The 27,883-nt window shown below is 46.4% G+C and overlaps 1 protein-coding gene across 5 annotated transcripts in view; it reads right to left on the bottom strand.

The window, feature by feature from the left end:
* Positions 1-27,883, bottom strand: part of LOC119394483 (centaurin-gamma-1A) — a 294,264-nt gene that overhangs the window by 31,035 nt on the left and 235,346 nt on the right. For 4 of the 5 annotated variants that reach the window (XM_037661788.2, XM_037661786.2, XM_037661785.2 and 1 more), the window contains exons 3-10: positions 26,912-26,999; positions 25,768-25,853; positions 20,313-20,457; positions 17,446-17,580; positions 13,934-14,187; positions 6,606-6,845; positions 5,238-5,315; positions 691-795 (exon numbers count right to left, since the gene is read on the bottom strand). In XM_037661788.2, the coding sequence (XP_037517716.1) occupies positions 691-795; positions 5,238-5,315; positions 6,606-6,845; positions 13,934-14,187; positions 17,446-17,580; positions 20,313-20,457; positions 25,768-25,853; positions 26,912-26,999 (1,131 nt within the window). The remainder of the gene's footprint in view (positions 1-690; positions 796-5,237; positions 5,316-6,605; positions 6,846-13,933; positions 14,188-17,445; positions 17,581-20,312; positions 20,458-25,767; positions 25,854-26,911; positions 27,000-27,883) is intronic. The other variant, XM_037661787.2, reaches the window with a different exon arrangement.

Genomic DNA, 27,883 nt, shown 5'->3' with positions numbered 1-27,883 from the left:
CACCATATCGCACGGCCGACGAAAAAATCCGTGCGACGCATGGCGCGACGTGCCTTGCGTAAATAAAACGCTGAAATCGCATCTCTGACTGTAAACAAAACGTGTACGACCCGAGCTATTTTGCAGGGCCTGTTTATGTGCACGTCTATAGCGTCACATGATGTGACACAGTGTTGCTCGACAAAGTTGGTATTCCGCTAGGTTCCGACTTTACTTTCGGGAACAGTGTCCACTTCGTCGTAAACGCGGCAGCCTCGCGCGAACCTTGTGAAACGTATGACATTTTGCCGCTAGTATTTTGTGAAACGGTTCGGCGGCGAAGTTTTGGTTCCATTCTCAGTCGAGCTTTCGAGATAACCGAAAGTGGGCACGGAAATACTTCGAGATAAAGGGCAATAAATAGATTGCACCAATGGGAAATTGTTCGGTACCGTGGAAAACTTCGACTTAGCCGATTTTTCGAGATATGCGAGTTCGAGTTAACGAGGTATAACTGTACAAAGTAATCAGGAATGACTACTATAGCATGCAGAAATGAACGTATTACGACATTCTTTTTGTTGCAATATAATATCGAGTGCCTTGAAATAACATTGTATCGATTTGACGCATTGACAGACAGTTCTTCACAGGTGGCATCTGACAGGGTTAAGTAGAAGGGTTAAGCTGCACTGAGGGAAGCCATCTCACATGAAGACTAGGGTGGTAGGTGAGCCTCCCATCGCTTGTCAGGGTGACGTATTTCTTCTTCCACTCCTTGTTGAGAGCCTTGACACTCTTCTTGTACAGGTACCCCTGGGTGGGCAAGAAAAGTACCATCTGTACACACACACACACCACGGCAGTGGGCACACATTACTTTACTTAGAAGTAAAGTTGCTTAACTTCGTCTGTCCACCTAACCCTTTCCCATCCTCGGCCACAAGTGCATCGTTCAGAAGTTGCTAAACGAGAAGTAACAATAGCTTTTCATTGCTGTTTTAAAATAACTAGGGGTGTGCGAATATTCGAAATTTCGAATATTTTTCGAATAGTGTTTGCTATTCGATTTGATTCGCACTGAAATTTTACTATTCGACATTTCGAACTTCCCAAAGACAAATGCAGTCAACGTCCGGTTGAAAGTGACCCCTTCAGATTCTCAATATGCTTCACCTCATTACATTCTCGTATTGCGGCAAAGCTGCCTTTCAAGCTCCGTTACAGTCGAACTTAGCCAAGAGAGAAAGTCCGGTTGGAAGTGGTCCCTAGATTTTCAATATGCTTCACCTTCTCACACCCCCGTATTGCGGCAAAGCTGCCTTTCAAGGTCCGTTACGGTCGAACTTAGCCAAGAGACAGTCAACGTCCGTTTGGAAGTGGTCCCTAGATTTTCAATATGCTTCACCTCATCACACCCCTGTATTGCGGCAAAGCTGCCTTTCAAGGTCCGTTACGGTCGAACTTAGCCAAGAGACAGTCAACGTCTGATTGAAAGTGGTCCCTAGATTTTCAATATGCTTCACCTCCTCACACCCCCGTATTGCGGCAAAGCTGCCTTTCAAGGTCCGTTACGGTCGAACTTAGCCAAGAGACAGTCAACGTCCGTTTGGAAGTGGTCCCTAGATTTTTAATATGCTTCACCTCCTCACACCCCCGTACTGCGGCAAAGCTGCCTTTCAAGGTCCGTTACGGTCGAACTTAGCCAAGAGACAGTCAACGTCCGTTTGGAAGTGGTCCCTAGATTTTCAATATGCTTCACCTCCTCACACCCCCGTATTGCGGCAAAGCTGCCTTTCAAGGTCCGCTACGGTCGCAAATGTATTAACTCAAGAAAACGCTGGTTCCAATATGGAGATGAAAGATGTGGCTGAGTTGGGGGCTCAATTAATGCTGTTTTGGACCTGAAATTTGGGCAGAAAGTCCGAAAAATTGGACGCCGAAGCTTTTTAGCATCCAAAATTTCAGATGTTCTTATACATCTACGTCTACGAGGCAGATTTGGAACTCCGGACTTGAAGGGAGCACACCCTTGTCCACCACATCAGTTGGGCTTCCACAGAAGTTGAAAGAGAAGGAGAGGCTGAGGAAATGGCATCTCTGCCTATCACGTGTAAAGTGTTGTCGGCAACACTTTGTTGCACCAAATCATGTACATAAATACAATTCGGCCTCTACATTGCCTCATTCTTGATAAGAAAGACAACTATGAAATATGACCCCACCAGCGCTTCATCAATCTAGCGAAAAGAAACACTTTCATGCTGCTATCTCACAAGAACATACTTAGCGATTCTCTGCAACTTTTTCTGTAATTTCACTTCGAATTATTCGAAAAATGTTTGAGAAATATTCGAAAATTATTCGAAATTATTCGATTCGATTCGCACTCAACCTTTATTATTCGAATTCGCTTTGCACCCAAAATTTTGCTATTCGCACAGCTCTAAAAATAACTCAAACTGCATGTCATTAGGCTGCACACTTTTTTAAGGTACTTTTAGTAATGCACTAAGTGCAATTCATGAAGTAGGAAGGTTAACTAGTTGACGTGTTCAAGAGGTGAGCATTCTTTATGTGCTGTAACAAAACGTCTGAAAGTGAAAAACACCCTCTCCCTTATGCAATGTGACGCTTGCACATTGACTTCTTTTCCAATTGTCTAGAAAATATTTAGGCAACATTCTTGGTGGTTATTTCATTGTATCTGATTATAGAATGTGAAAGTACAACATATGCTGTATAGAGAGCTGTGGCAAAAAGCTTAGCGAAAAAGAAACCATTCCTGTCGCCTGAGCGTGCGGGACATAAGACTGAAATGAAGCATGAAGGTCACGTGCACACCATGCGTATTTCTCAGTGACCATAGTAAAACATCACCAATTGGCAGAATAAATATGCACTGAACGATAGTATGCAGTAACCGCGAAGTTCAATGTAACGTAACAGGTATGTATTCGTGATGCTTTACTTTAAAAATGAAAATGAGTAGTATTCACATTACATATGGATGCAAATGATAAACTTGAGGTTTGAAGCAAATTTGAACTGAATACTGATTTGGCTGTATAGTTTGAAATGGACTAGCTCAAATAGTATGTATAACACAAAGAAAAATGAGCGTTTTTGTCATGGCCCAACTAATTTTTCCTATAATTTTAAGAATTAGAACTAGGTTTGTACGAATGTCACTTTTTGGGTTCGAGGCAAAGCTGAAGCAACATTGAATAGCAGCAGGATTTGAATACTGGTAGGGAGCAATTTAGAAGTGGTAAAATACGTTACATTTTACAATTCGCTATATTTAGCACACATAAGCCCATATAACACGCTTTTAAACTTAAAAAAAAATAATAATCTGGGTAATACGTACATTTAAACTAAGTGTGCTTCGCAGTAGTGCGGACTTCCTTTCAATGAGCAGTTTCATGGCATTGCGGCGCCATGCTGCAGTGAAGACACCTTTTCAGGTGGGTAACTAGCGGTAAAATACATTTATTCGTCCGTTTCGAACACTTTGAAATTTCGGAAATCAGATTCGTGTCGAAACGAATTCTGACACTGTAATATTCGTTCGAATATTTGAAGCACTCTAATATTCGCCCACGCCTAGTAATATGTTACTTGCTGGAATATTTCAATTTGTTCGAATATTTGCCTCTTTAACCACATATTCGAAAAAATTTCAATACAGTAAAAGCTCGTTAATTCGACACCCGTTAATTCGGAAATTCGGATAATTCGGACGGCTGTATTGGTCCCGGCCAAAGTGCATGTTAATCTACGGGAGCAAACCTTCGTTAATTCGTCAGAATTGGGCTCCGCACCGCTTAATTCGGACAAATGCTGACGGCTGTCGCTACACAAAAGTGTGGTAAAGCATCGCTGGCACCACTGGAGCGAAACCGAAACTTGAGTGACATCGCCATCGTCATCAACTAGTGGGGGCGATCGCAGCGTCACCGAACGTCGGCGTCTTCTTTCTTCGCTCCAATGCACCTCTGACGCCATTTTCCCTTGTGTTGTGTCGGCACCGTCTCTTCTTGCGGAGTTCTCTTATTTTTCCCCGTTGTGACCGTGTTTACATGTGAGGCCCGAGCATGCGGCAGTAGCTGACGATGGCATCGACGAGTTATCAGCCGAGTCCACCGACGATGACTGTCCGACCTTCGATGCTGTCCTTCCCACAATATGACCCTTCAGGACTACATCGCGATTGATGATTTTGTCGCCACGACTGGTCTCCTGCCCGATCAAGAAATTATTAATGATGTCGTGACCTCATCGTCGCACCTCACGGGGAGTCTCGGAGGCGCTTTTGATATTAGAGGACGTTTGCCTGAGCACTTGCAACAGTTTGCGTGCTGTTGGCCGTTTGGAAGAGTTAAGAAAAATTGTAATGTCAGCCGGAATCTGCGCGAAAACGCAGACGACCATTACAAAATACTTCAGCAAATAAAGGTATGCCTCTGCAACTTGATTTTAATGTTGTTTTTCCTGTTTATTCGTTAATTCGGCATTCGGTTAATTCGGACATTTTTTCCGGTCCCGTGAAATCCGAATTAACGAGCTTTTACTGTACGCATTTTTCTAATCAAATATGCTTCGAATAAGGAAAATATTCAATTCGTAATTGAAATGTCCAATATTCGCACATCCCTACAATTTAAACAAAGATGCCGAACCACCATGTAACCCTAAAATGAAGGCAAAGAAAAAAAAGAGGTATATAGGCAGCTACTCGTTCACTGTTTTGCATGAAATCAATTTCTGCAATGCGTCGAATCTGCTGGAATTTTCTAGTATGCAGCAGCACTAAACCATCAGTTATCTCTACTGTCTACTGTGAAATCAATAATCAGCACCCGATTATGAGACTGAATTCAAGAGCTGCAAATTGCCTTGTCACCCAGCTGTCTTTCTCTCGTGAATCAGAGTTGAAGCACTCTAATATTCGCCCACGCCTAGTAATATGTTACTTGCTCGAATATTTCAATTTGTTCGAATATTCGCCTCTAACCACAAAACCAATAACCAAATGTCAATGCTCACAATAGAAGCCACTGTGAGTAACAAAAGACACTTAGGTAGGACACCACGAAACCAGCGCCAGTATTATTGATCATGGAAAGGCGGGAGTTAGCTTCAACTGCACACAGAAGAGTTCTCTTGCAGTTGCCCTGCTGTTGTTGCTCTTCAAAGGTTGTGTAATAACTAGTGCACATAAAGGCCTCATCCGAGCAGTTGCATGTACGTACCTGCCGCACAGGAATCACTCGGCCACTTCCCATCTCCCCGTTGCGAAGCCTCTTCTCGTCGTCGGTTTTCTTCAAGGGCTGCACACACACAAGAGAACCATCAATGCAGTGATGACGGCAGTTTAAGTTTGCTTATTTCAACATTACTGCTCAGCTCTTGCAAAATCACAGCAGGAAGAATACACACTTGAGTGTTGCATACAAGATTTAAAAAAGAAAGAAAGTCATACAGTGGAATACTGGGTAACTGTGAAACCCAAACACTTCCTACAAACGTCACTTAATACAACCTAGTCCTAATTACATCCAACAGTTACTTCTTTTGCAAGAAAAAAAACAAACAAACAAGGAAGTACGAGCTTTACTTTAACCCTTTCCCTCCCATTGACGAGTACAGTGATCATGGAATTTTGCACCAAAATGACCGATGACAAATATATTCGTCATTAACAAACACTGGTCCGACGTGGAACCAATCACAACCATATTCGTCGTAGTTGTGTTTCTTGATGCTAGATGGCCACTCTTGTCCATGTTGCGTCATTTCTGTCTTGGCTTTCATTGTATTGCCATTTTTCATAGTACTGCCGTGCAGTGAAGCCATCCTTGAGCTATCTTTTTGACACAATTAGTGAAATAAAGGAACCCCATTCGAATTGAAATAGTGGTACCGCTTTATTCAGAAAAAAAAAAGCTGTGCAAATTAAGTGGGAAAAAAAAAGTTTTCGTTAAATTTAGTACAATTTTCTTCTTTTTTCACAGTAGAGAAGGGGTTAAGCACCAGTGCATTACCAGCAGGAGGACAATTAAGAAATTCTAATTAAATAATAAGAGGACCACAGGTTTTAACAAAGCAGTGTTGTGTCCACGACGTTAACGATCATTCTCTGAACATGCTTGTGCAAGAGGCTTTCCTTAGCTAGGCTATAGCCAGAAGTGAAGAGCTATTTTGCATAGAAAACTAGCATGGTCCTTTACTGAAATCTCATCTCCCAACCTGCAACGGTGGTCAAGTGGTTATGGTGCTCGACTGCTGACCCGAAGGTCGTCGGATCGAATCCCGGCTGCTGTGGCTGCATTTAAATGGAGGCAAAATGGTAGAGGCCCCCGTGCTTACATTTGGTTGCACGTTAAAGAACACCAGAGGGTCAAAATTTCCGGAGCCCTCCCCTACGGCGTCCCTCATAATCATATTGTGGTTTTAGGAGGTAAAACCCCAAGAATTATTAGGCATCATTTTCCTCATTGCCAGGTGAAAACCACTCTCAGTAAACTTTTGGAGGAACCCAACATAAAACATCTTCAGGATCAAAAGCCGTGTCGTTGGTCAACTAAATGGCAAGCAGCCAAGCTCAACCTTGCACGTACCGTGAACAAGTTGGACCTTCGGCGGGTCTTGCGTGCCGTCGTCGGCGTCGAGCAGGGAGTCACGAACTCTGGTCGGTCGCGATTGTTTCCGCTCAGTGCCGACGGTGGTGGCATGGATTCCGAGGCCTGCTGAGACAGTCCGGTGGCCGGGGTGCCGGTGCCCTTCTCGAACTTCTGGATCTCCCTCTGTACCGAGGTGCCAGAGGCAATGCAGTCACGGATCTGGCGTAGGTGGCTCTCCTGGGAGCAGAAATAGTCGGGAATGTATAGTTTGAAATGCATACGGCATTTCTTTACCTACATCCCAGACATTTGGACCGACCAACTGACCGACTAACTGGGCATTTATCTGCAACTGACAACACACACACATGCACGAGTGATGTGAGCGCAACACATATGTTAAAGATGATTAAAAATGTTCAATAAGCTTCGATAGCAGGATTTCAGCTTGAGGCCACCATTTCTCTAGAGCAGTGGTTCTCAAATGGGGGTCCGCGAAACCAATCCACGAAAAAAAAAAACACAAAAAAGTTGTTTTTTTTGTGGTTAGACTATGTCCCGTGACAGCGGCCCCTTTGGACTTTTGGTATTCTTCACCGCATAACATATTTGCATTGCGGCGGTGCTGACTTATGTTTCCCCATTCTTCATGAGATAGCGCAGTAAAGCTTTTGTTGCAGTTTTCTACGACATATGCACACGAAAATACCTTTTCTAGGCTTGCATGTTTCAAGAGCAAACATAGCTAGAAAAAGGTTGAATGTGGTAGCAGACCGCGCAACTTATTGATAAGCTATTGAGATCGAATTCGCGTGGCACTTTAGTTAACCATCACTGCAAGGGGTCCCTCATGACTTCCACCGGTTCACAAGGGGTCCCCAAAACATCCCTGGCTGAGAACCACTGCTCTAGAGAAACTATATGCTTTAACCACCACACCACATGTCCATGCCTTATAAGGGGGAATAGAACAAGTTTAAAAATGTCCTTTGTGCAAGCATGTGCGTTAAGACATTTGGCATGTTTTTCACAGCTCCGACGGTTTCCATAAAAAAGTACTGAACTTCTGCATCTCGTTTTTTCTGTTGCAACAAGTAGCTAATGACTAGGGCTCTGTGTTTTCGAAGCTTATTTTTTTTTAAATTCAGAGTGTTTTTCGGAGTTTATATTTTTGGCGAAAATTCGGCGTCTACCAAGTTTATTTCTCGTAATCCCTAATTTTCCGAAATTCTCAATACTCCAATATCTTAGCTGAGATTATATTTGAACACGAAGGCATCAGGACACACAGAGCGTATCGTAGGCGTCTGGAAGGTTTAAACGCACACACACATACACACAAGCACAAATACTTGAATACAAAACACCCATGTTTGTGTCCATTACAACCTTAAATCTTGTTGTAAGAGACGCAAGCATATTTTGCGAGGTCCATGTATTCGATGTCGTCTCGTGCTCCCGGGCGCCCTACATACGTTGACGTCTCTTGCTCTGTACGCGATGAGCCTTTTGTTAAATGTGCGAGGCGTGCGGCCCGACTTGAGGTAAGCTTTATATCGGCCAAACTGGCTCATGTATCAATGACCGCTTAAACATGCCCTTTCGATAAAGAACGGGACAGGGTCATACTGGCCATTAAAACAGGAGTTTATCGGATAAATTTGACTTGTCTAAAATTTCCCCGGCAAGAGTTTATCCGATTTTTTCGGATTTATCCGAATACACGGAGCCCTACTAACGAGCCATTTATCCCGGCTGGAAACCTACTTTGCTCAAGCACGCAATGGCTAATTATTTCGAGACATTCGTAAAGCTCCCAGTCGCAGCTGCAGTTTCCGAGAACAGCTAGAGAGGCAGGACCAGGATGGTTTGTAAACACAGATGACCACGTGACCACATAAAGCATTGACGCATGCCTTGTGTGGCTACACATGCACACGAGTGCCACGTTGAAAACTCTGGCAGAGAGCACAAGCAACAAACTCATGATGTAGGAGGTGATTGGTTATTTACGTTTAAACCAAGCAGATGACGTCCTGAGGGGCTTCATTTCAGGTGCAGTTGCACAGCACGCACATTAAGAATTAAATACGTTAAAGGTTATATTAGCTAAGAATGGGCGAATATTCAGGCGTTTTGAATATTCCAACGAATATTACTGTACTCGAATTCGCTTCGACACGAATTTAGATTATTCGAAATTTCGAAGTATTCGAAATGAACGAATATATGTATACATTTGGCCGCACATAACCCCCTGTAAAGGTGGTTTCACTGCAGCGTCTAATTGCTGTGCCATGAAACAAACCAGCCAGGGGAAATTTGCACTGCCGCGAAGCCACACTTCAAGGTTAAATGTACATTTTGTTTAATTTTAAAAGCGTGTTATATGGGCTTATATGCGCTAAAGTACAGTAATTTTTAAATTGCAATGTATTGCACCACTTGCACCCTACTGCTATTCAAATCTTGATAATATTCAAGCTTGCTTCCACTTCATTTCAAACCAAAAAAGTGACTCATACCTAGTTCCAATCTTTAAATATATTGTGCAAGGGTCATGACAAAAATGCTCATTTTTCTTAATAATATGCGGTAAATACTATTCGAACTATTCGATTCGGAATTATTCAACCAATTCACTATTCACTTCGGATTCGCTTCGAACCTCAAATTCACTATTCGCCCATCCCTAATATTACCCAATGGTATTCTACAGATGATGTGTGTGTCCTCCCAAGACTAATACGTTCTCGCCTTTAAAATTTTGCAAGAGTACTGCTTCAAGAATTTCTTTCATGCAAACCAGCACTTAGAGATGCTTCGCAGATATTAACGATGCTGACAGAGTGTTGCTGCATTAGCATTCAATGAAATGTGGGCACATTTAAGTGCTTTAAGAAACACTTCATCAACAATGTTTTACACCCATAGACTGACAACCACTGTTAAGGGGCTTATGTTGTGATCTGCTTCGAAGCTTGTGATTTCTGACAGTCGCCAATGAAAAATGGCCATATTTGTACTCAGAGTTCTTCAATCACACCAGTTGCAAAACTCCATAGGCTCCATGTATCAAAATCCAGACACACTATGGGCCAAAATTGTGGTGGTCTGCTGATTGTAGTGCCCCATGTCTGTGGCTAAACAGACTAATAAATAGCAGCTTGGTGGAATAAACAGCGCTGCAAACTTTACAAAAAGATCAAAGACAAGAACATCACGTACAACACGCATCTAGCAACTGATTTAATGAAAATAAAAACAAAATAATGGGGTGGGCATTGTGGGCAAACAGTGAATAAGCAAGCACATGCAAAAAGTGCTCCAAACCTGTTAATTTTTTTTTTTACCGTTATACGATGCAATTTCAAGCTGACCCCGCATTGTACGATGACTTTCCGATACCGTCCGAGACAAAAATCACCTTTTTCACTCGAATCGAACGCCGAGTGCAAAATAAAAGCTTATAAGCCCGTAGGTTGACAATTAAGGTACACTACGCCTTCTTAGAATGAAAAATTTATTCGCCTGGCAGTCCATGTGCTTCTGCGATCCAGTTTTCCTAGCTTTAAGGGGAGATGCGGGTCGAAAAACACGAGTTTTCTAAAAAATTATCGATTTTTTGTTTTCGCCTGTTTTGTTAAGATTAGTACCTCTATTGTTCTGAAAAAAAAAAATCAATGTCGAGACTCAACTGGAAATGCTTTAAAATTGCGTCTAAAGAGCACAAGGTGGCTGTCAAAAGGCCGAAAGTGTGTCATCTTCGAGCACCTTGCCGCTGATAATGCGCCGCCGCTCACCATTGTCGACCGCATGAGGCGAAGAGCCGAGCCTCACTCTTCAAATAACAACGGTTTCCCGCGCTGCTGCAGCGCAAGAAATAATAAAGAGAAGCACGCTTTTGCCACCTTCTTCGAGCGCCGCGACTGGCTTTAAATCACGTGGTACGGATCGAGAGCCGCCATTGGCCGCTGCGCGCCTGTGTGTGCTGTGAAGCCTACTTGCAGGATCCGTGTCTCGTCGAGCAGCGCAGCTGAACAACGCTTTTCTCGAGTGCTTATCCGTTATTGATGAAGAAAGCCGTAGGAAGCGCGGTCACCGGCCTGTGAAGTTTCACGCGACGCACAAATTTCGAGGACGCCGGCGCAAATCAAAGCCGAACACTCAAACCACGAAAAGATCGTCTGCTGCCGCAAGGCGTAGTGGCAGTGACGCCGATGCGTCCGACGAGTGTGCCGCGGCATTCGAATATGTGAGTGCCTCCCAGAAAAAGATCGGACTCTTCGAAGACGAAGAAAAATCGCAGGACGACGAGTCTTCGTTGATTGCTGATATGACAGCACTGAACATGTTGGTTTAATCGAGGGCACTCCAGTTTTGAACGTGTTCTGGAAGAGCTTGGCGTGCTCCCGTCTCATGATCTGGTTGCTCTTGGCACATCACGGGACAGCACAGCGCCAGAAAAAAATGTCTCAAAAACTAACAAGAGACGCAAGGGCCCGTCGGCGTGCGCTGAAGAAAAAATCTCTTGTCGAGGAGTCAGCTCGAAAGAGGCGTGAGGGCCAAACCTATGGTGCTGGCGCATTTTAATGGCAGTGGCCACTACAAGGAGGATTGTTCTTTCTTGTGTACAAATTTCGTTGCATTCAATGACATCTTTGATAAATAAACATGCAATTTTGACTTTAAAACTCGTTTTTCTCAAAACACAAATTTTGCCATTTTTGTCAATGTGCCCCTCCTTTTTCGGGTACTTCTGGTGCTCAGATCTGCATAAAATTTTTCCCAAAGTTTTTCCAAAGTACGAGAAATGCAATTATCTTGTTTAAGTTTCGATATTCTTATTATAAAATAAAAAAAAAGTTATGTAAACTTTTACTAGGGTAGGAGAAATATGAACTTCCAACGTTAAAATTTTTCACGTCTAGTACATATTTTGTATGGACTTCCTAATTAGTTATTTGCATTCCGCACTTTATTTGAAACATTATGAACTATCAATTGTAAAAAATTATTGAAGTTTAGGTCTGAAAAGAGGGGGGGCAAAATGCTTCAGTTTTTCATTTTGTCATGTTGCAGAACTTAAAGTATGCAACTTGCAAGAAAACTAATTATACATTTGAAATCAGCATAAAAAGTTCTATAAGCAGCTCAAGTTTCATTGCTCTAGGGTGAATATTAAAGAAAAAGTGTCTTCGAGTAGCATCTCCCCTTAAAGGGGCCCTGCAACACCTTTCTTAATTATATTGGAATAGTCTCATTATTGACGTATGACTCTTCACGAGTTATATGCCGCAAAAATTTTTCGAATCCGTCAAGTCTAAGTGGTGTTACCAAATTATAGAGATCACGTTCCGCAGCTTTCTCTCTCAACTCAACGCAGCGAGCGCGCGGAAAGCTGCGCGCGGCGTGAGGGGAGGGAGGGAGGGCGGAGGTGCGAGGAGGCGACGTCAGCGCCTGCAGCATTTTTTTTTTCATTTTTTTTTCTCTCTGGCGTCTCGGCGCAACCACGTGGTCTGTGCCGCCACTTCCGGTCGGCTTGCGTCGTTCTCGTCGAGCGGAGTCGATCGCGCTGTGTATCGTGCGTGCTTGAAAACTGCGCGTCGGTTTGGTAATGTTGGGTGTGCACCTCGAACGCCGTAGTGTTTTCATCACTCTGCCAACCATGGAAGCAAACGTGCGCGCTCGTTTGGAACGAATGACAGCTGAGATCGGTTTCGGCCCATACTCCGATACACCGCCTCGTAAGACGGCACTGGCAGATGACCCCGAAGCGCCGCCATTACCGGACGCCAGCATTTTTATCGGAGACACGCTGCGCCCGTGCCTCGGTCGGTCGTGAGAACGTGCCGACGATGCAGTTCTCAGCTGACGAGGCAACACTCGAACGGCTGCCACTCTCAACGGCAACCGGCGATGGTCAAAAGCACAGATATATTCACGTTTTCGGCACTGCGCATGGCGAAGAAAACGGAACCACGCAACTACGAGCAGACGAGCTGTCGGTGAGACCGGAAGTGCTAATATTAATGTTTGTTCGGTGTTTTTAACGCGATAACATAATATAAACGTACATATTATCTACTTATTGAACTCAAAATTAACAACGAAAGTAATAATGAGGGTGTTATCGTGATTATAACATCAGCCAATGGTGGAACTGCCGACAATCGCGTCATATTTTGCGACTAATACATCATTTGTCGAGAGAAGAGGGAGCGATTTTCAGCTGACTTTGAGAATTTATTGTAAATTCCAGGCCGTGCGCATCGCTATAATATTTGGCTCACGTGTTCTCGAGAGCCTCGACTACCGATCGGCAGCGCTTTTTGACCCTGCTCAAAAAGTGTTGCAGGGCCCCTTTAAGATCGCTTCTGGATACACCTTGATCGTGTGCCTATCCATGGTCGTTACCTAGGCAAGCTCTATCCACACGGAGTAGCTTCAGCTATTTGAAAGCTCATCTTTGAGATCTGGATATTTTCACATTCTCGGCCCGTGGAATCTTTTCCAGGTAGACATACAGCTGAAGCCCTTTGTTTGCTGTGCTCGGTCACAGGCCTCAACCACGCAAAAAGGACGCGACACAGCTATTTTCACCATACAAAGTGGCTTTCCTTTGACTTGAGCGTTCATAATAACAGCTGCACATCACCAATTGCACTTCACAAGGGAACAAATACGACGCACACAGCTAAGTAGCACACAAAAGCATCTTATGCGAACTCTCAAGAAAACGTGCTCTGTCGCCATTATGTGATGGCGATAACACTGTATCTGACTCTTCTGATGGGATAGAGCGAATTCGGGCATGTTGGTGCAGCATAGTGAAACACAGCGCAATATTACAATGGGGACACAGGAAGGAAACACACGCAGGCAATTTTTGGACTCAATTTATCGCGAAAAAAAGATCCATGTTGGATTCGATTTTTGTTAAGATGAGAAAGATTCGGCCACAACTCCTTTAGTTAAATACTTAGCAGCCATTTTCAAAAATAATTTAATCTGCCTTCCTTGGAGATGTGCAGGGTCATGCCGTAGGCCTATTCAGATGGTCTGTACCCATTTTTTTGGGCAAGGCTGAGTGTCACTGCCTATATTCTTAGTTTTTCGATTATACGACACCCAGATCATACGACTGTTTTGCGTGGTCCTCTAAAAATCATCTAATCAGGGTTCCACTGTATATACTATAACATATGCATGTGCGTAATTGTGTAGCTATGCTAACAAATTCACATTTGAGCCTAGGGTCTCACTCAATGGACTCGCAAGATTTTGTTCACTTTCTCCACAATAGAGGACCTGGTGTGGCTCACCTTAAGTGACGTCTGACTGAGGTTTGCAGTTGGCGTGTTGACAGAGCCACCATGGAGGGCATTGTAGCTGTTGACCAGTGTTGCCGTGGCATTGGTGGTGGGAACCACAGTCTGCTGCTCCCGGGCATAACCATTGCTGGCAACACCAAAGTGGGCAGTGGCTCGGCCCGCACCAACACCGACGGGTGTGCTCGGCCGGGAGTTGTTGGGTGTCAACGCAGAAGCCATGCGCATCTGGACAATCCTCTGGCAAGCTGCAGTGGTTGGAGAGAAACATCAGAGTCTGATGAATATTTCAGATATAATATACCGCACTCTAACCTATATAAGTGGAATCTGGAAAAAAAAAGAACACAGGTATTCAATAAGTAATGACTTGGAAGGCCGTGTTATATGACCATTGGAACAATGAAAGCATCTGAGATCAAACAGTAAACCTGTAGGAATGCACTGCATTATACATTCAGCTGCACTAGTGGAATCTGTTGTACCTAAGTTGCACACTGAATGCAGGGCGTTGTAATTGGTCTCAGTGGGCTATCTGAAGCATTTGCTCTTCATGTCATATGCATGAAAGGGTGGGTTATGTGTAGCATATGCATAAAAACATGCATAAGCCGTAACATAGAAATATGGAGAAAACCATGACTTATTTATACATGAATAGCACAATACAAACTCTACCCTAGACCTGGATAGGTCAAGTGTCACTTGACAGCTGTCATATGGGCAGCTGCGAGATTTGTGTCAGCAGCTGGCTTTCCGTGAAAGCCGGTGCTTTACACCTGCAGATATTAGTATTAGTACAGGCTGTCAAATGCAACTAGTTCCAGGAAATTTGAAGCCTGTCACTGAAGTAGATTAAGTGGCCTTGTCATGGCACTTGTCACAGCCACGTAACAGCGAGCACAGGCACAAAGAGCACCTCTCCATTCAGAGCAGCTGCATGCAACGTCTGTCAAATGGCCTTTTTTAACCAAACTGTCTTCTAAACACGAAAAAAAAAAAAGAGAAATTCACAATAACGACTGCAGACAGAAGACAAATGATTGCGTTTTCAATTATTTCCTATAGTGAAACGAGAGCAGAATTGAAATTTTAAATGTTAGCTCTTTAACAAGCATATAGCCAATTCGGCAGAACACATACTTAGTAGCAGTATTGCTGGCACAGCAGCTAATAACGAATGCTTGGTTTTCTCAACATTGACTGCTTTTTTTTTGCAGACATCAATATATACATCATCATAGGCATGCACAGGGTTCCCCATTAGGGGAGGTGAAGGAAGGAAGAGCGGATGGCAGAAGGTAAAGCATGGCCCAGCCTGGTCTGGTATAGTTTAGCAAGGGGATAGGAAAGGGAGGCAAGGGTGTGGAGGACTTACGCAAGGTGAGGAGGAGTGATGTGAAGGTAGGGGGGGTGAGGGCGATAAAGAAAGACAGATGAAAGAAAGAAAGAAGAAGGTGAAAAAAGAACTCAATCTGTGCTCGCCAGGTGGTGGCGTTTGCTTGCCAAGCCAAGTTTGGGAAAGCCTAGAAAATCCTAAAAATGTCAAGATAAGCCTAGGAAAGCCAGCAACGCCAAGTTAAGCAGAGCTTAGCCTACTTCTACTAAGCAAGGCCGCCAAGCTCCGCTGTACCATCAGCCTTAGCACTGCTAGCGCGAAGCTGCCCTACATTTTTTTTCTAGAAATGGTGAAACGGGAAAAAGATCCGTGGAGTGGAGACTTAGTCTGTGCATGGAGTGAACAATGAAGGCCACAATTAAATGGCACTGCTCAAACACGACTGAGAGTCTGAATGCAACCTCATCCAATCCACCATTATATAACTTGTAATTTGTGATGCCGCAAAGATCACACTGGTCTGTGGAGTGCCATGCATGCTGCCAAATCTCAAAGGCTAATTTGCAACCCAAAACCTTTTTGACAGCATGCAGTTTGCCCACTGTTCACACCTGTTCAAGAAATCCAACAAACAGTGACAAGTGTAAAAAACCAGTGATTTGGTCACACTGACTGGCCTTCCGAGTAGTTTATTTCATCTGTACATATAGCAGTCATTTAAATTTTGTACCTTTCCCTTATACATACACTATGAAAGAAGAAAAACCAATTTATAGATTCTACAAGGATTCCTGTACAGGGACACTAAAGTGAAGCAATAAATCTGTTTAGATTAATAAATTCTGCTCTAAGAACTCTAATGCCATTAATTTTACTATGAGAGGTTTACTAATATCGCAGAAAATCAAGGTCAAAGTTTAATTTTTAAATTTCGCGTCAATAACGCCACACGTGACGTCATGGATTTCAAAGTGTATTTTTCGTATTACAGCCATATTGCCTTAACGAAACTTTCTGAAACTCCGCATGCTACGTCTCTGGCACCCTCAGAGGACAATGTATTCCATATTTTCCAATTAGGAGCTACATAGGCACCACAGAAATCTATGACATCACGGCATTTGGTGCGGGAATTCCAAGGTGGCGTCGCCACCTACATTTTCTTTTTGCACATTTTTTCGCCTACAAAGAGTCTTCTCCCGGCAGGCATGGTGATTTTGGAAATGTGAAAGAGTAATTTACAAATACAAAAGAAATCGTTTTTCTCTTCAGTGTCCCTTCCTTGAAGCGGGCCTTTCGTATTTTCTTTTCATTTAAGATTTTCTTGTTAATGTCACAAGTTATAAAGTTATGCAAAGTGCACTTGGAGAACAGTAAGCATAATCCTGTGATTGATTACGAAAGAAGCATGCTCTGTCTTGACTGTCATTACTGATACAAAGGGCGCTGAGCCTATGACAGCGCCGTAGAGATCACCAATGCCACCTTGTGAAATCAGCTGGTGGCAATATGCAGACATTTGGGAATCTGCTGCTGCTGACGTGTTTGCAAATTGAAATAAAAGTAATGAACAACATGCACGTACGATGCTTTTCTTTAAAATAAGATGTAGCCTTTGTACAGAGCCAGTCCCTCCATGTCTGCAGTTGACTACAGACTTGCTAATGCAGCAAATACGTTTAACTCACAAGCAATGCTGCAGATGGCTACTATTTAAGAAGTTTCACAGAAATGTCCCACATAAACAATAAATATTTGACGTAGTGTACTAAATATCCTAAAACGATTAAATGAATAGTGTCTGCATGTTTGCGTTCACAGTATTGGTTTGTTCCCGGCGAGCAACAACCGGCACCGTAAGTGCGCTTCACTGCGCGCCATCTTCAGTGGCGCAGAACGGACAGGCGCTGTTTGCGAGGAAAGCATCACTGCATTGGGCAAACAAAAGCAGGACGACGATCGACGCTTACCACTCATCTTAAAGCCATGCAGTTGAGACTTTAGCTTGTATAACTCGCTACACCGCGTGGCTTGACATTTGAAAGGGCGCAAGCGAATGCCGCCTGTATCACGTGGACGCCAACATTTGCCCCCCTGGGTGAATGCCCTAGGCCTAGCCGCAGTGCAATGCAGGCGGTGGATGGAGGAGAGTGGTGCCCTCACTCACCGTCCTGGAAGACCCTCTCGACGTTGAAGCCGTAGGTGGCACACGTCTCGTAGTAGGTGCACCGCTTGAGGTCGCTGGCCAACTTCCGGGCACGCGAGTCGTCTATGACGCGCGGGTTGCTCTCGCTGATGGCATCTGCGAAGTCGGGACAAGAAAAGAAGACACTACACTCGCGAAAATTTCGAAGATGTGCGTACGTGCACCGCGCAGAAGTGGGCTTTCCCTCAATAAGAGGCATAGTGCGGAGAAGCCCACTTTACGAGCAACAACCTCTACATAGAGAGCTTTTTCTCGTCGGAATCATTAGTACGCGTCGGTACGTTAGTGCAGCGCTGCGGGTCTCTTTTCGCGTTTCGGCATCAGTTCCTGGGAGTCGCTAAGTTTGTTCTATCGCTCTCTTCTAAAATACTGTAGTCCACCTTGCCAGTAGTGAACCATGGCCGAGCAGACGCCGTCAAAATTTACGACGTTACGGTAAAGTTTCGCGGGACCTTCGACATTGCCCTTTTCACAGAAAGAGCCCGAACCACTCGCTTTTTGCCTCATTTTGTTACTGATTCCGCCTGTCTGTTCTTATGATAACAGCACCTCCTCTGGGTCTTTGGTTAGCCGCGCGACGATCGAAGTAAGATATTACGTTTATTCTCCAAGCTTTAGACGAATTAACCGTCAGAGTGAGAGAATGAGCATAAACTATGGTGCACAATAACCGAGGCACACACGAATTACTGCACGCATGGAAGCCACGCTGTAGAGCTTTCTTTTAATACGTACTTATCTACCTCTGCATCAGAAGTTTGTTTTTCCTTCACCTGTGCGCTTTCCTGAACGTTACCGCTCACCTCGGTGAGACATGCAACGAAACCGCATAGTCTAACGCATTTGAACTGTGTGCGTCCATCAAATGTGCGTCCTTCCCAAGCATAATTAAGCTCAACTTCAGTACAAGACGACAAGGAAGCATAGAGGTTAGCACTCGTCGGGAACGTGACGGCCAAAGGACAGGCGACCAGTCTTCAGGATGAGCGGATATTCGAAGAAACTCGCTAATACACATTCAACCTGTTTCGGACCGCACTTTATCGTTATAACGTCGCCAGTGCAGTCGGGAGGAGGCTGGACCTACGTGTACTTTATTCCATTCGCATTTAAGCGGCACGCGCACTTTTTTTCGCGTATCTTTAATTGCTGTTCGTGACAGTGCTTCGACATATTCAGTCTTGTTCGCCGATCTGGGCGTCGTCCTGCGTCCGTGCACCATCTGGGCAACCAGCACAAACCTTTTCTTTTTAATTACATGTAGACAGCAACGTTCTTCGACATGCGTGCTTGTCTGACTCGACACTGCGATAGATTCGCTCTCGAAAACGCGCGCTGTGACGGATTCGCATCAGAGGGCTGTTCCGCGGCCGCAGGCGGGACCTTCTGTGAGCGTCCACAGCAGCCTTGGCGTCAACACAGGTTGCCACTCATATCGGGGCTTCGGCTGCTCGCACGGTTGACAGGCCCAAATGAGCGCTCAAACGAAGGGACGCGGACGTCAAGCGTGCATTATTGTTTGCCTCATCCCATCGATCAGCAGTCGAGCCAGACACGCTCGCGTGCGCGAAACCGCTATCGCACGCTTAACGCAAAAAAGAAAGAAAGAAAGAAAGAAAGAAAGAAAGAAAGAAAGAAAGAAAGAAAGAAAGAAAGAAAGAAAGAAAGAAAGAAAGAAAGAAAGAAAGAAAGAAAGAAAGAAAGAAAGAAAGAAAGAAAGAAAGAAAGAAAGAAGCCTTCTCTACACGAAATTTGTCAGCAGTACCTTATCTTGCAAGAATGGCAGACTGGTCGCTTTGGTTCAGCATATTTGATATCTTATCTTGTAACGTTCCATTTCATTTTCTAATCTGTCACGCCGAGTTCCCCACGATAATGGCAACGAGTCCTCGAGAACAATAATCATGCGCGACAAGAATTCACTTTAGGATCCGCTTCAGCTTTCCTTTTTTTTTTTTTGTCTCTTTTTTCATCTACGGCGCTTTAGCAGTAAAAGATTTTTTTTTTAATTATCTAAAGCCACGTTGTATATTATCGCTTAATGCGCTTTTAGCCGTATGCCTCGACGATGGAAAACGCATAAATGCATGTGCCATGCGGCAATACGACAGCAGGAGGGCACAGTGCATCTTCCAACTGTCCATAAAGCGCTAAATCGGGAATAAAACCACGCATCGGGCTTTCACTATACACCGCTGTCGAGCCTGTCAAGCGCGTGGTTCGCTACTCCCACTAACTGTCACTGCGATGCTTTTTTCTGCCCGTGCCAAAGAATGTCACACTGTAATAATAGTTGTTGGGGTTTTACGTCCCGAAACCACGATATGATTATGAGCGACGCCGTAGTGGAGGGCTCCGGAAATTTTGACCATCTGGCGTTCTTTAACGTGCACCTAAACATAACATTTCCGCCTCCATCGAAAATGCAGCCGCCGTGGGAGGGATTCGATCCCACGACCTTCGGGTCAGCAGTCGAGCACCATAACCTCCAGACCACCGTGACGGGTAATGAACACACAAACGACGTTGCAGTGACACCTCCCCTTTAATTACACGGGCCTTTGCTAGCGCACTCGAGTCAATGCAGATAATCTTCAAAAAGAATGGAGTCGTCGTGCGTCAATTCAATCGGCGTATTTTCACTCAACAAAACGTGTTTCTGGAAGGCTAAGTAGTGAATGCAGACACCTAGAGCTTTCCAAGAGACACTCGAATACGCGCTAGATCCCTGCAGCACAGCGACAGCTGCACAATGACGACACGAGACACAACTTGCTTATAGTGCGCCAATTTAGCGAGCTGCAGTGAAGAAGAAGAAAGTGACTCACCCTGCGTGCCGACGAGTATGAGTGGCAGGTCGGCGGCGTTGTTCCGGAAGTGGGCCATTCGCATGTAGTAGCTGTAGACGGCGCTGAACGAGGCCTCATTCTCCAGGCTGAACACGAAGATCACCGCGTCCACCCAGCAGCTGAACTGCGCACGCGCAAAGCACCGCGTGTGTCGAGAAGCACGCTTTGAAGGGATCCGTTAAGATCGGTGCACACTCCAACGCTAAGTTGGCGACCTATCGCCCAAAATTCGAGAGGGTGTGCGTGGGCGATAAAGAGCGCAACTTCCGGTAGCAGTCGCATGCGGGAGAGTCACGTGACCTGATCAGAAACGTCACGTGTGACGTCGCTGGTAGAGCGGAACGTCACTGTCGACTCTGCCTGGTTCTGGCAGAACTAGTGATGCTGGCAAAACAGTGAGATCCGCCAAGCGGCACGGAGTAGGTTACTGGCACCGCCAGTGACACGGGCAAACCACTGACACTGACGCAAAATAGCGACACTTATGGGACGCCACTCGGAACATTCGAAGAAGCACAGCGCAATAGAAGACGGGGACAAGAAGGGTCAAACGCAGGCAGTGCTGACTTGCAAAACTTTATTCGTAGGACGGGAAGATTGAACTATATACTACATATGCGAACTGGCATGCGCCGCAACCAGCAAAAATTACAGAATCATTTTTGCTTAATGTTGTAGATAGTACAAGCGAACACTGCACACAGTAGTATGGCATTCAAAGCCTGTTCTAAGAAAAAAATCCGTAAACAGGGGGTGTGTGCTCGTGACGACGCTTCGACAAGTGGAATTTTCGTCAAGGCTGGAACTGATGAACAAAGTCAGTTGCAGCCTCGAAGAATACAAGTCCACTTGTCGAAACGTCGGCTCAATTGAGCACCCTGCGTACGGATTTTTTCATCGCAAGCCTCCATCTTCCCCTTCCTGCCGGTTTTTGGATACGACATTCACGAGATGAAAGCGCTGTCCAAGGAGTACGGACACACGTGCTATCGAACTTCCCGATCAAGTCTGCTTCAGTGATTTCGCGTGTTAACTGTGAATTATTCTTAGCCAGCATTTCGCTTATGTCGAAGAAGGGCGTACAACCGCAATCACGGCGATGCTTGGCCTCGGATCGTGTTGTGCACATCGTCATATAGTGCTATCTTAGATGGTCATTTAAGCAGCTGCCGGTCTGTCCTGCGTATTTTCTCCTACAAGAGAGAGGAGGAAATTCGTTGGACATGCCGGCAGGTGCTCAGATGACCGTCTAAGAACAGCCGTGCCGTTACTCAGAATGGGCACTACAGTAGCAGTGGCATTAGCACACTGCGTATGTGCCGATCCTCGCGTTGGTGCGTCGCTCATAGCACAGCGCTGCACGAGCTCCCGTGTTCGCAACTGATATACCATAAGACACACGCCGAGATTTCCAACACATAATACAACAGCATACAATTAAGCCAAGGAAAGCATAGGGGGCATTATTTGCTGCTATACAGCGGAGCTATAGGAGGCGGGGAAATGCGGCGGTCCGTGAGTGCGCAGAAAGTATAACTGCTATAACAAAGAAGCAATGCTAGCATATACCTCCAAGGGTCCCCGTGCTTGCACTAGTTTCTCTTCGGCTTTTGTCGGCATATATAGCTAGGGATGACACCCGCCGCAGTATTAATCGCTACCCATAAAATCATTTAAGCTAACGTCACCAAAAACAAAGTTTGAAGAACGCTAAATCTGATCGATCAAAAGCTTGTGATAAACACAGGAGCTGCACGTTCCACCTTCGCTGGTTAACCGTCTGTGCTTCGGCGGTGATTTCTTTAACTGTAATGTAGTAATTACAGCATACATTCAAATGAACTTAATTGAACGAAAAAACGCCCCTTCCATCGTTGTAAGGTTATAGGTTCGGACCCACCAACGGAAGGAAGGGCTGTTTTTTTGTCCACCATACCACGCAATTTGTGTCAATTACTGCACGCAAGCAGCACCTGATCCGGGTCGGCTCTGATCACGATCAATGTTGCCCATGTGACACCGGTATTGCATTACGTTGGTCGCACACTCTAGCACACGTAGCGCAATCAAAATGCGGGCTGCGGGCCAAAACTAGGCTGACATTCGACTTTTTGCTTTTTAAACCCGCGCACCTCCTACCTTTTTTTGTACCTAAGTGTGAAGGCTCGATCACGACTCGCCTGAAACCGCCAACGCCTCCGACAATGCGTTGTCGTCAGCGAATGGCTGAAACGGAGGCAATTGCCCATACAGCCGGCCGTCGTGCATGCCATTACCGCTGCGTCAACAGTTTTTACGGCCCCAAACGAGCGCTTCGGGGTCACTCGGTTGCAGCAGCGCGCAGCGGGCGAACGACGCTTCGCGTGCGGTAAACAAGCCGACGGCAGCAGCGGGCGCGACACGACCACGCTCGAAGCACTTACTCGGTGCAGGGCGGCCTCCACGTCACGCAGCCAGGTCGCGAGCGAAGCTCGGCACGGCGGCAGCGTGGTGCTGCTGCATCGCGCGCACACCGTCGTCCGGCGACGAGCTGCGCGCGCGCGCCTCTTCGGGGGAAACAAGAGCAATCGAAGCGGCCGATGCAAATCGCCTTGGAAACGGGACGCGCGCCGCCGAGCGGCATCGGAGAACCTGAAAGACGGGATTAACCGCGCCGGACAGCCTGGGCAACCGCCGTTGCGGGAACGGCGATTGGCGTTACACGGGCCGCCTGGTATATAGGCACGCACGGACATGCCAGCAGATGCGTACAAGTTGCTTTATTGCGCCGTCCGCCGTCGTCGTCTGCTGCCGCGGCCATGCATGGTACTCTACCGGCGAGCGCGCACGCGCCGTTGCCTCGGCAACGCTGGCGCGAAAAAGAACGCCGGGTGTGTTTGCGAAAACAAGAAATAACGAACGCACTGCGCGCGACGCCGTGGCGCCGCGAATATGGAGGCGTCCAGTGGCCACCATCGAGCGCGTGTGGATGAACCTCGAGGAGGAAGAAAAATAAACAATGTACGGTGCGTGTGCCCAGGTGACCCAGATACGCCCACGGCGCACTATACGGGCCGCGCTCAGAAAGGCGCGCCGGCGGGGGAGCCTCCGATAATTTCTGGCAATGAACTTGCAGCAAAAGTGACGCTCCTCCTCCTCCGTCGCGCGGAGAGAGCGCACTTCCGACCTGCGCGGGGAAACAGGTGCGGCCGGCGTTGCGTCGCGGTGACAGAGCGTGCCGCGCAAAAATACCCCGAGTCGAAGGTCGACTGCACTCGTGGTTTCTCTTCTCTGGTAGCCTAGCCAAGCACACGCAAAGAGGCACGTTCGAGACGCGTCGGGAAGTTCCGAGACGAAGGCCGAGAAGAATCCTCTCCGCTCACGAAAAGAGCTCGAACCAATTCCAGAACGGGTCCCAGCCGGCGGTCGCGCGGCGCCGCGAAGTTGACACCTTCCACTTCTTTCGTCCGAGATTTTTCTTCTTCGTCTTCTCCACTCTATGCCACGAGCTATACCGCCTCGAAATGAATACCATACGTATGCATATAAAAATTCTCAAGGCGGGGGAAGGCACGAAGGAGCGAGTCCTTTTGCCTTTAAGCCCGGATCCACGACGTTCAGGCGCCCCGACGTATGGCTTTTCTCACCCCTCTCTCTCCGGTGCACGAAAAAATGAAAGTATGCGCCTGCTGGGCCGTCTCTCCGCAATTCAAAAGGCGAGCGAGAGAATCGCCGTGGCACGTCACCGGACCGTTGGCAGGGCTCGAGATTCGCCCCGGAGATGAAAGAACCCGAGCCGCACAAAAGGAGTCGTCATCAATGGCAGCTACGACGTAAAGAAAGGCATCGCCATTTGTTACATTCAGAGTCGGTGGGCAGTTTTCAATTCCCTTCGTCTCGTTCGCACAGCCGACGTGTCGTCGGTCAGCCCCTCGAATTCTCGGGCGAGACTGCTCGGTTGTTACAACGATTCGCGCATGCCCAGACGAGAGCCTCCTTTAACGGCCTCGCAGCAACTTGGTCGCCGAAGTGGCTCTTCCGCGGTCAGCGTCCTCTGGGCTTGGTGCAGAAACGGAATGTGAAACCGGACACGCGCCGCTCAGATCGGACAAGCCTACGCGATGTTTAGCTTTTACTCGCAACTCAGACGCCCCGAGCGAGGTACTCGAGATAAAAAGGAAACAAAGAACACCGATAAAAGACACGGAAGCTGCCATTTCAAGCCACCGTGTACTACCCCGCAGCAGGAAAATCGACTGGGCGGACCTACTTTCACCGAGAGGTTCGCGAGTCTACTTTTTTCGTCCGCATTAAAGTTAGCGAGCGGCGGCTGGGCAGTTGCGGAGGCGTCGCCCGGTCACAGTTTTGTCAATTTCGTCTCGCGGTAAACTCGGCGGTCGAGCTGCTTGCGGAAGCGAGCACCACGCGCGGTCGTCGAGAGGGTCGATGGGGGAGAGCGCCACACCACGCGGCCGGCCGGAGGAATACGCAGAGACATCGCGGCGCATTCACAGACATAAGAGACGCACACGCGTTCACTCTGTTGTTCCCGAACAGTGCCAAGACGGGGACGCAAAGGACAGAAGCGCCATACGTATTAGCTAAGTGCAGGCAGAGAAGACTTGCCCTTTTGCAGGTACGGCCTTCGGGGAGACGCCCTCTCCATGCCTCTTTAATGATGACCATTCGCGTACGGCAGCCACGCGAACGTAGTCGTTCCAGAAAAACAAGCTGCGTGTCCGAGTGCGAGCAATGAGCTGCAACGTTTGGCCTGACGGCAGCTTCGTGGCCGCGAACACAGAGAGGCTCCACGGAGAGGAGGTGAAGTGATCGACCGACGTTTCGAGCGACATCACGCCCTGCCCACAGCACCTCAATACTGTTTTCTTTTTTTCGCGCGTTCTATTCAACGAATTACACTCAACACGACACTCTCCCAGCCGACTTTGTCTCCTGAGGTGGACCTTTACATCGCACCTGCAATGCGTACGTGGTTCCCTCCTTGCAGCGAGTTGTTTCTTCGTCGTTTCATTCCTTTTGTCATTCCCATATTTTATAATAATAATAATAATAATAATAATAATAATAATAATAATAATAATAATAATAATAATAATAATAATAATAATAATAATAATAATGAAACTTAAACCTACTACTTCCTTGGTGTTGTCTATTGGGCGCGTACGAATGTGGCAAAGAAAGATGGAGCCGTTCTGTTAATCACCCCAATTGTATTCAGAAGGATGGACTGTTGGGCGAGTTGGTAATTCATTCTGGAAACAAATAGCGCGTAAAAACGTGGGACTAGTAGAAGAAAGCAACAGGATTGTATTGTTCACGCGTTCCACAAGGCAGCTGACCACGTGCGGCCTCTGCATGCATGCAGAGCCGCTGTATCGGTGGCGCTATGGCACTCAAGGCCGAATAACGTAAAAAAAAAATAACCGCTCACCTGCAGCTCGGGGGGTCCGCCTTCGTCCCGGATGAGCAGCAGGTAGCTGTGGCCGTCCACCACGATCTCCTTCTTGAAGCGACCACCTGCGAAAAAACAGATAACAGCTCTTGCACGAAGAGGCATAACCTGTATGCAGTACTTAGTCGAGCATATACTGTCGCGGTTTGATAAAGCTCCCTATATGTAAATATATATAGTGACGGCTCGTCACTATATATGCAGACATATATATGCTCCGACAACTTTATTGCGCTTTGAAGTTATAGTGGAGGCTATAAATCTAAAGTCTGATCTCAACGAAATTGACGACACCGGCACCTGTACGTGCTGCGCGGGGAAGAAAAACTATGGAAAAATTGGGTGATCACGGTCGGTAAACTGTGTGCCATCTGTTCAATATAAAATGAGTCATTAACGAGTTCTGACACACACTCACTTAACTGTCGAAGCTCTTTCGCTTATTCCACGTAAGCGGATTATGAAGAGCAAGGATCGAGCTTAGAGGGTACAGCCGACAATTTTTCGATAACAACGTCAGCAGCGAAATGACGTGCCTGGCGTCGTCCACGTTGCCGTGGCGACATTACAGCCGAAATTTGCTGGCATCGTGTAACGTTGTCTGTATGACGACGCAGTTCAGAGATGAAGAATCGATATGTTCTGCCTGATGACGTCGCAACGCATTTGCGTCTGGGGACCGAAGCTGCTACGAGTATTACACCACTTTAATTTGTGACCGATATGTCGGTAGCAACCGTTCTGTAATGTCGTCCGGAGAACTCATCGCGGGTGAAGGCGACGTAAGCATTCGTTTTCAAAGACAACAGGCGGCTGTAGACAAGATGTCGTACACCGCGCGTTGTACATCTACTCTTCGTCTCTCTCTCAAAAGAGCTCATATAACGTCACGTGCGTTGCTTTGAATACATGTTAACTGAACAAGGGCAATAACTTTCTCATTCGCACAGAAAATAGTGCAAAGTACAACTAGAGTTCCATAGCCGAGGGAATCCGTCGGTTAAAAGGCACCGCGTTAAGCCATCTCGGATCTCGATCCACCGCAGTATACACGCTTGAGTTACCTTCAAGCCATCAGCGGGTCGAGTGCGTGGTGTATAAACAGAAAAGAGGTCGTGTATACCTTCTGGGGACTCGTCCTGCATGTAGGAACCGGTGAGGTAGCGGTGAACCAGGGCAGACTTTCCGCTTGTCAGGCTGCCCACAATGCCCTGCGAACAGCACGCGCAATCGCCATTGAGACAGCGAACAACGTTGTCGAACATGTTCACACAACACGCACATACACGAGGCATATTATCGGAATGGGCTACGCATGTTGTTCGTCGGCGATCCACGCCCATCGCTCGTGCTTGGATCGAACTTAGCGAGAGCATAATAATGATGTGTGCGTGACGTCCTCGGCTGTGTATATATATTGGGCTGCTTTCGTGTTCGGTCGTCCTGCGTGTAGGCTTACGCGAAGACCGTGTAGTATGTATGCATGGAACAAGTCCGTTTCTCGACAAACAAAGGCATCCGTCCATTTTCTTCAAAGGAAACAATAAAAAAAATGCCTTAAAATGCTGGTTGTTTGGTTTATCGGGTTTTTATTTTTAACGACCCAAAGCGACTCGGGCTATGCGATGCGCCGTAGTCGATGGCTCCGAATAATTTGGATCTCCTGGGGTTGTTTAACGTACACCGACAGTCGCATAGTACACGGGTCTTGAGCACTGCGCCTTCGTCGAAATGCGACCTCCTGTGCCGCGGCATCGAAACCGGCGCTACAATGTTCGTTGAGTATTTTGAATTAGCGCGGAAAACGACGGAACGCACCTAAATATACGAAGGGCACAGGACGCGAGGGCGATCTAACAACTCAAGTTTAATAATAAAAACGCTTTTAGCTCTTTCATTAATAAGCGTCCGTTGTTAGACAGCGTTATTAGCTGAGAGCTGATAAACTCAGTTACTAGACAGTTTTGTTCATAAAAAAACGCTAAAAGCTTCTATTAATGGAGTTTAATAATTCAGCTCGTCGTGTGCGGTTAGTACCCGACTGTACAGCCGTTTTTTCTGCGCCTTGCTGCAATGATGACAGGCCATTCTTTAG

This window comes from Rhipicephalus sanguineus, chromosome 5 (genome assembly GCF_013339695.2).
Source record: "Rhipicephalus sanguineus isolate Rsan-2018 chromosome 5, BIME_Rsan_1.4, whole genome shotgun sequence".
Lineage (NCBI taxonomy): Eukaryota > Metazoa > Arthropoda > Arachnida > Ixodida > Ixodidae > Rhipicephalus > Rhipicephalus sanguineus.
Note: the sequence above shows the minus strand (reverse complement) of the source record. Positions and strands in the feature narration are given on the sequence as shown.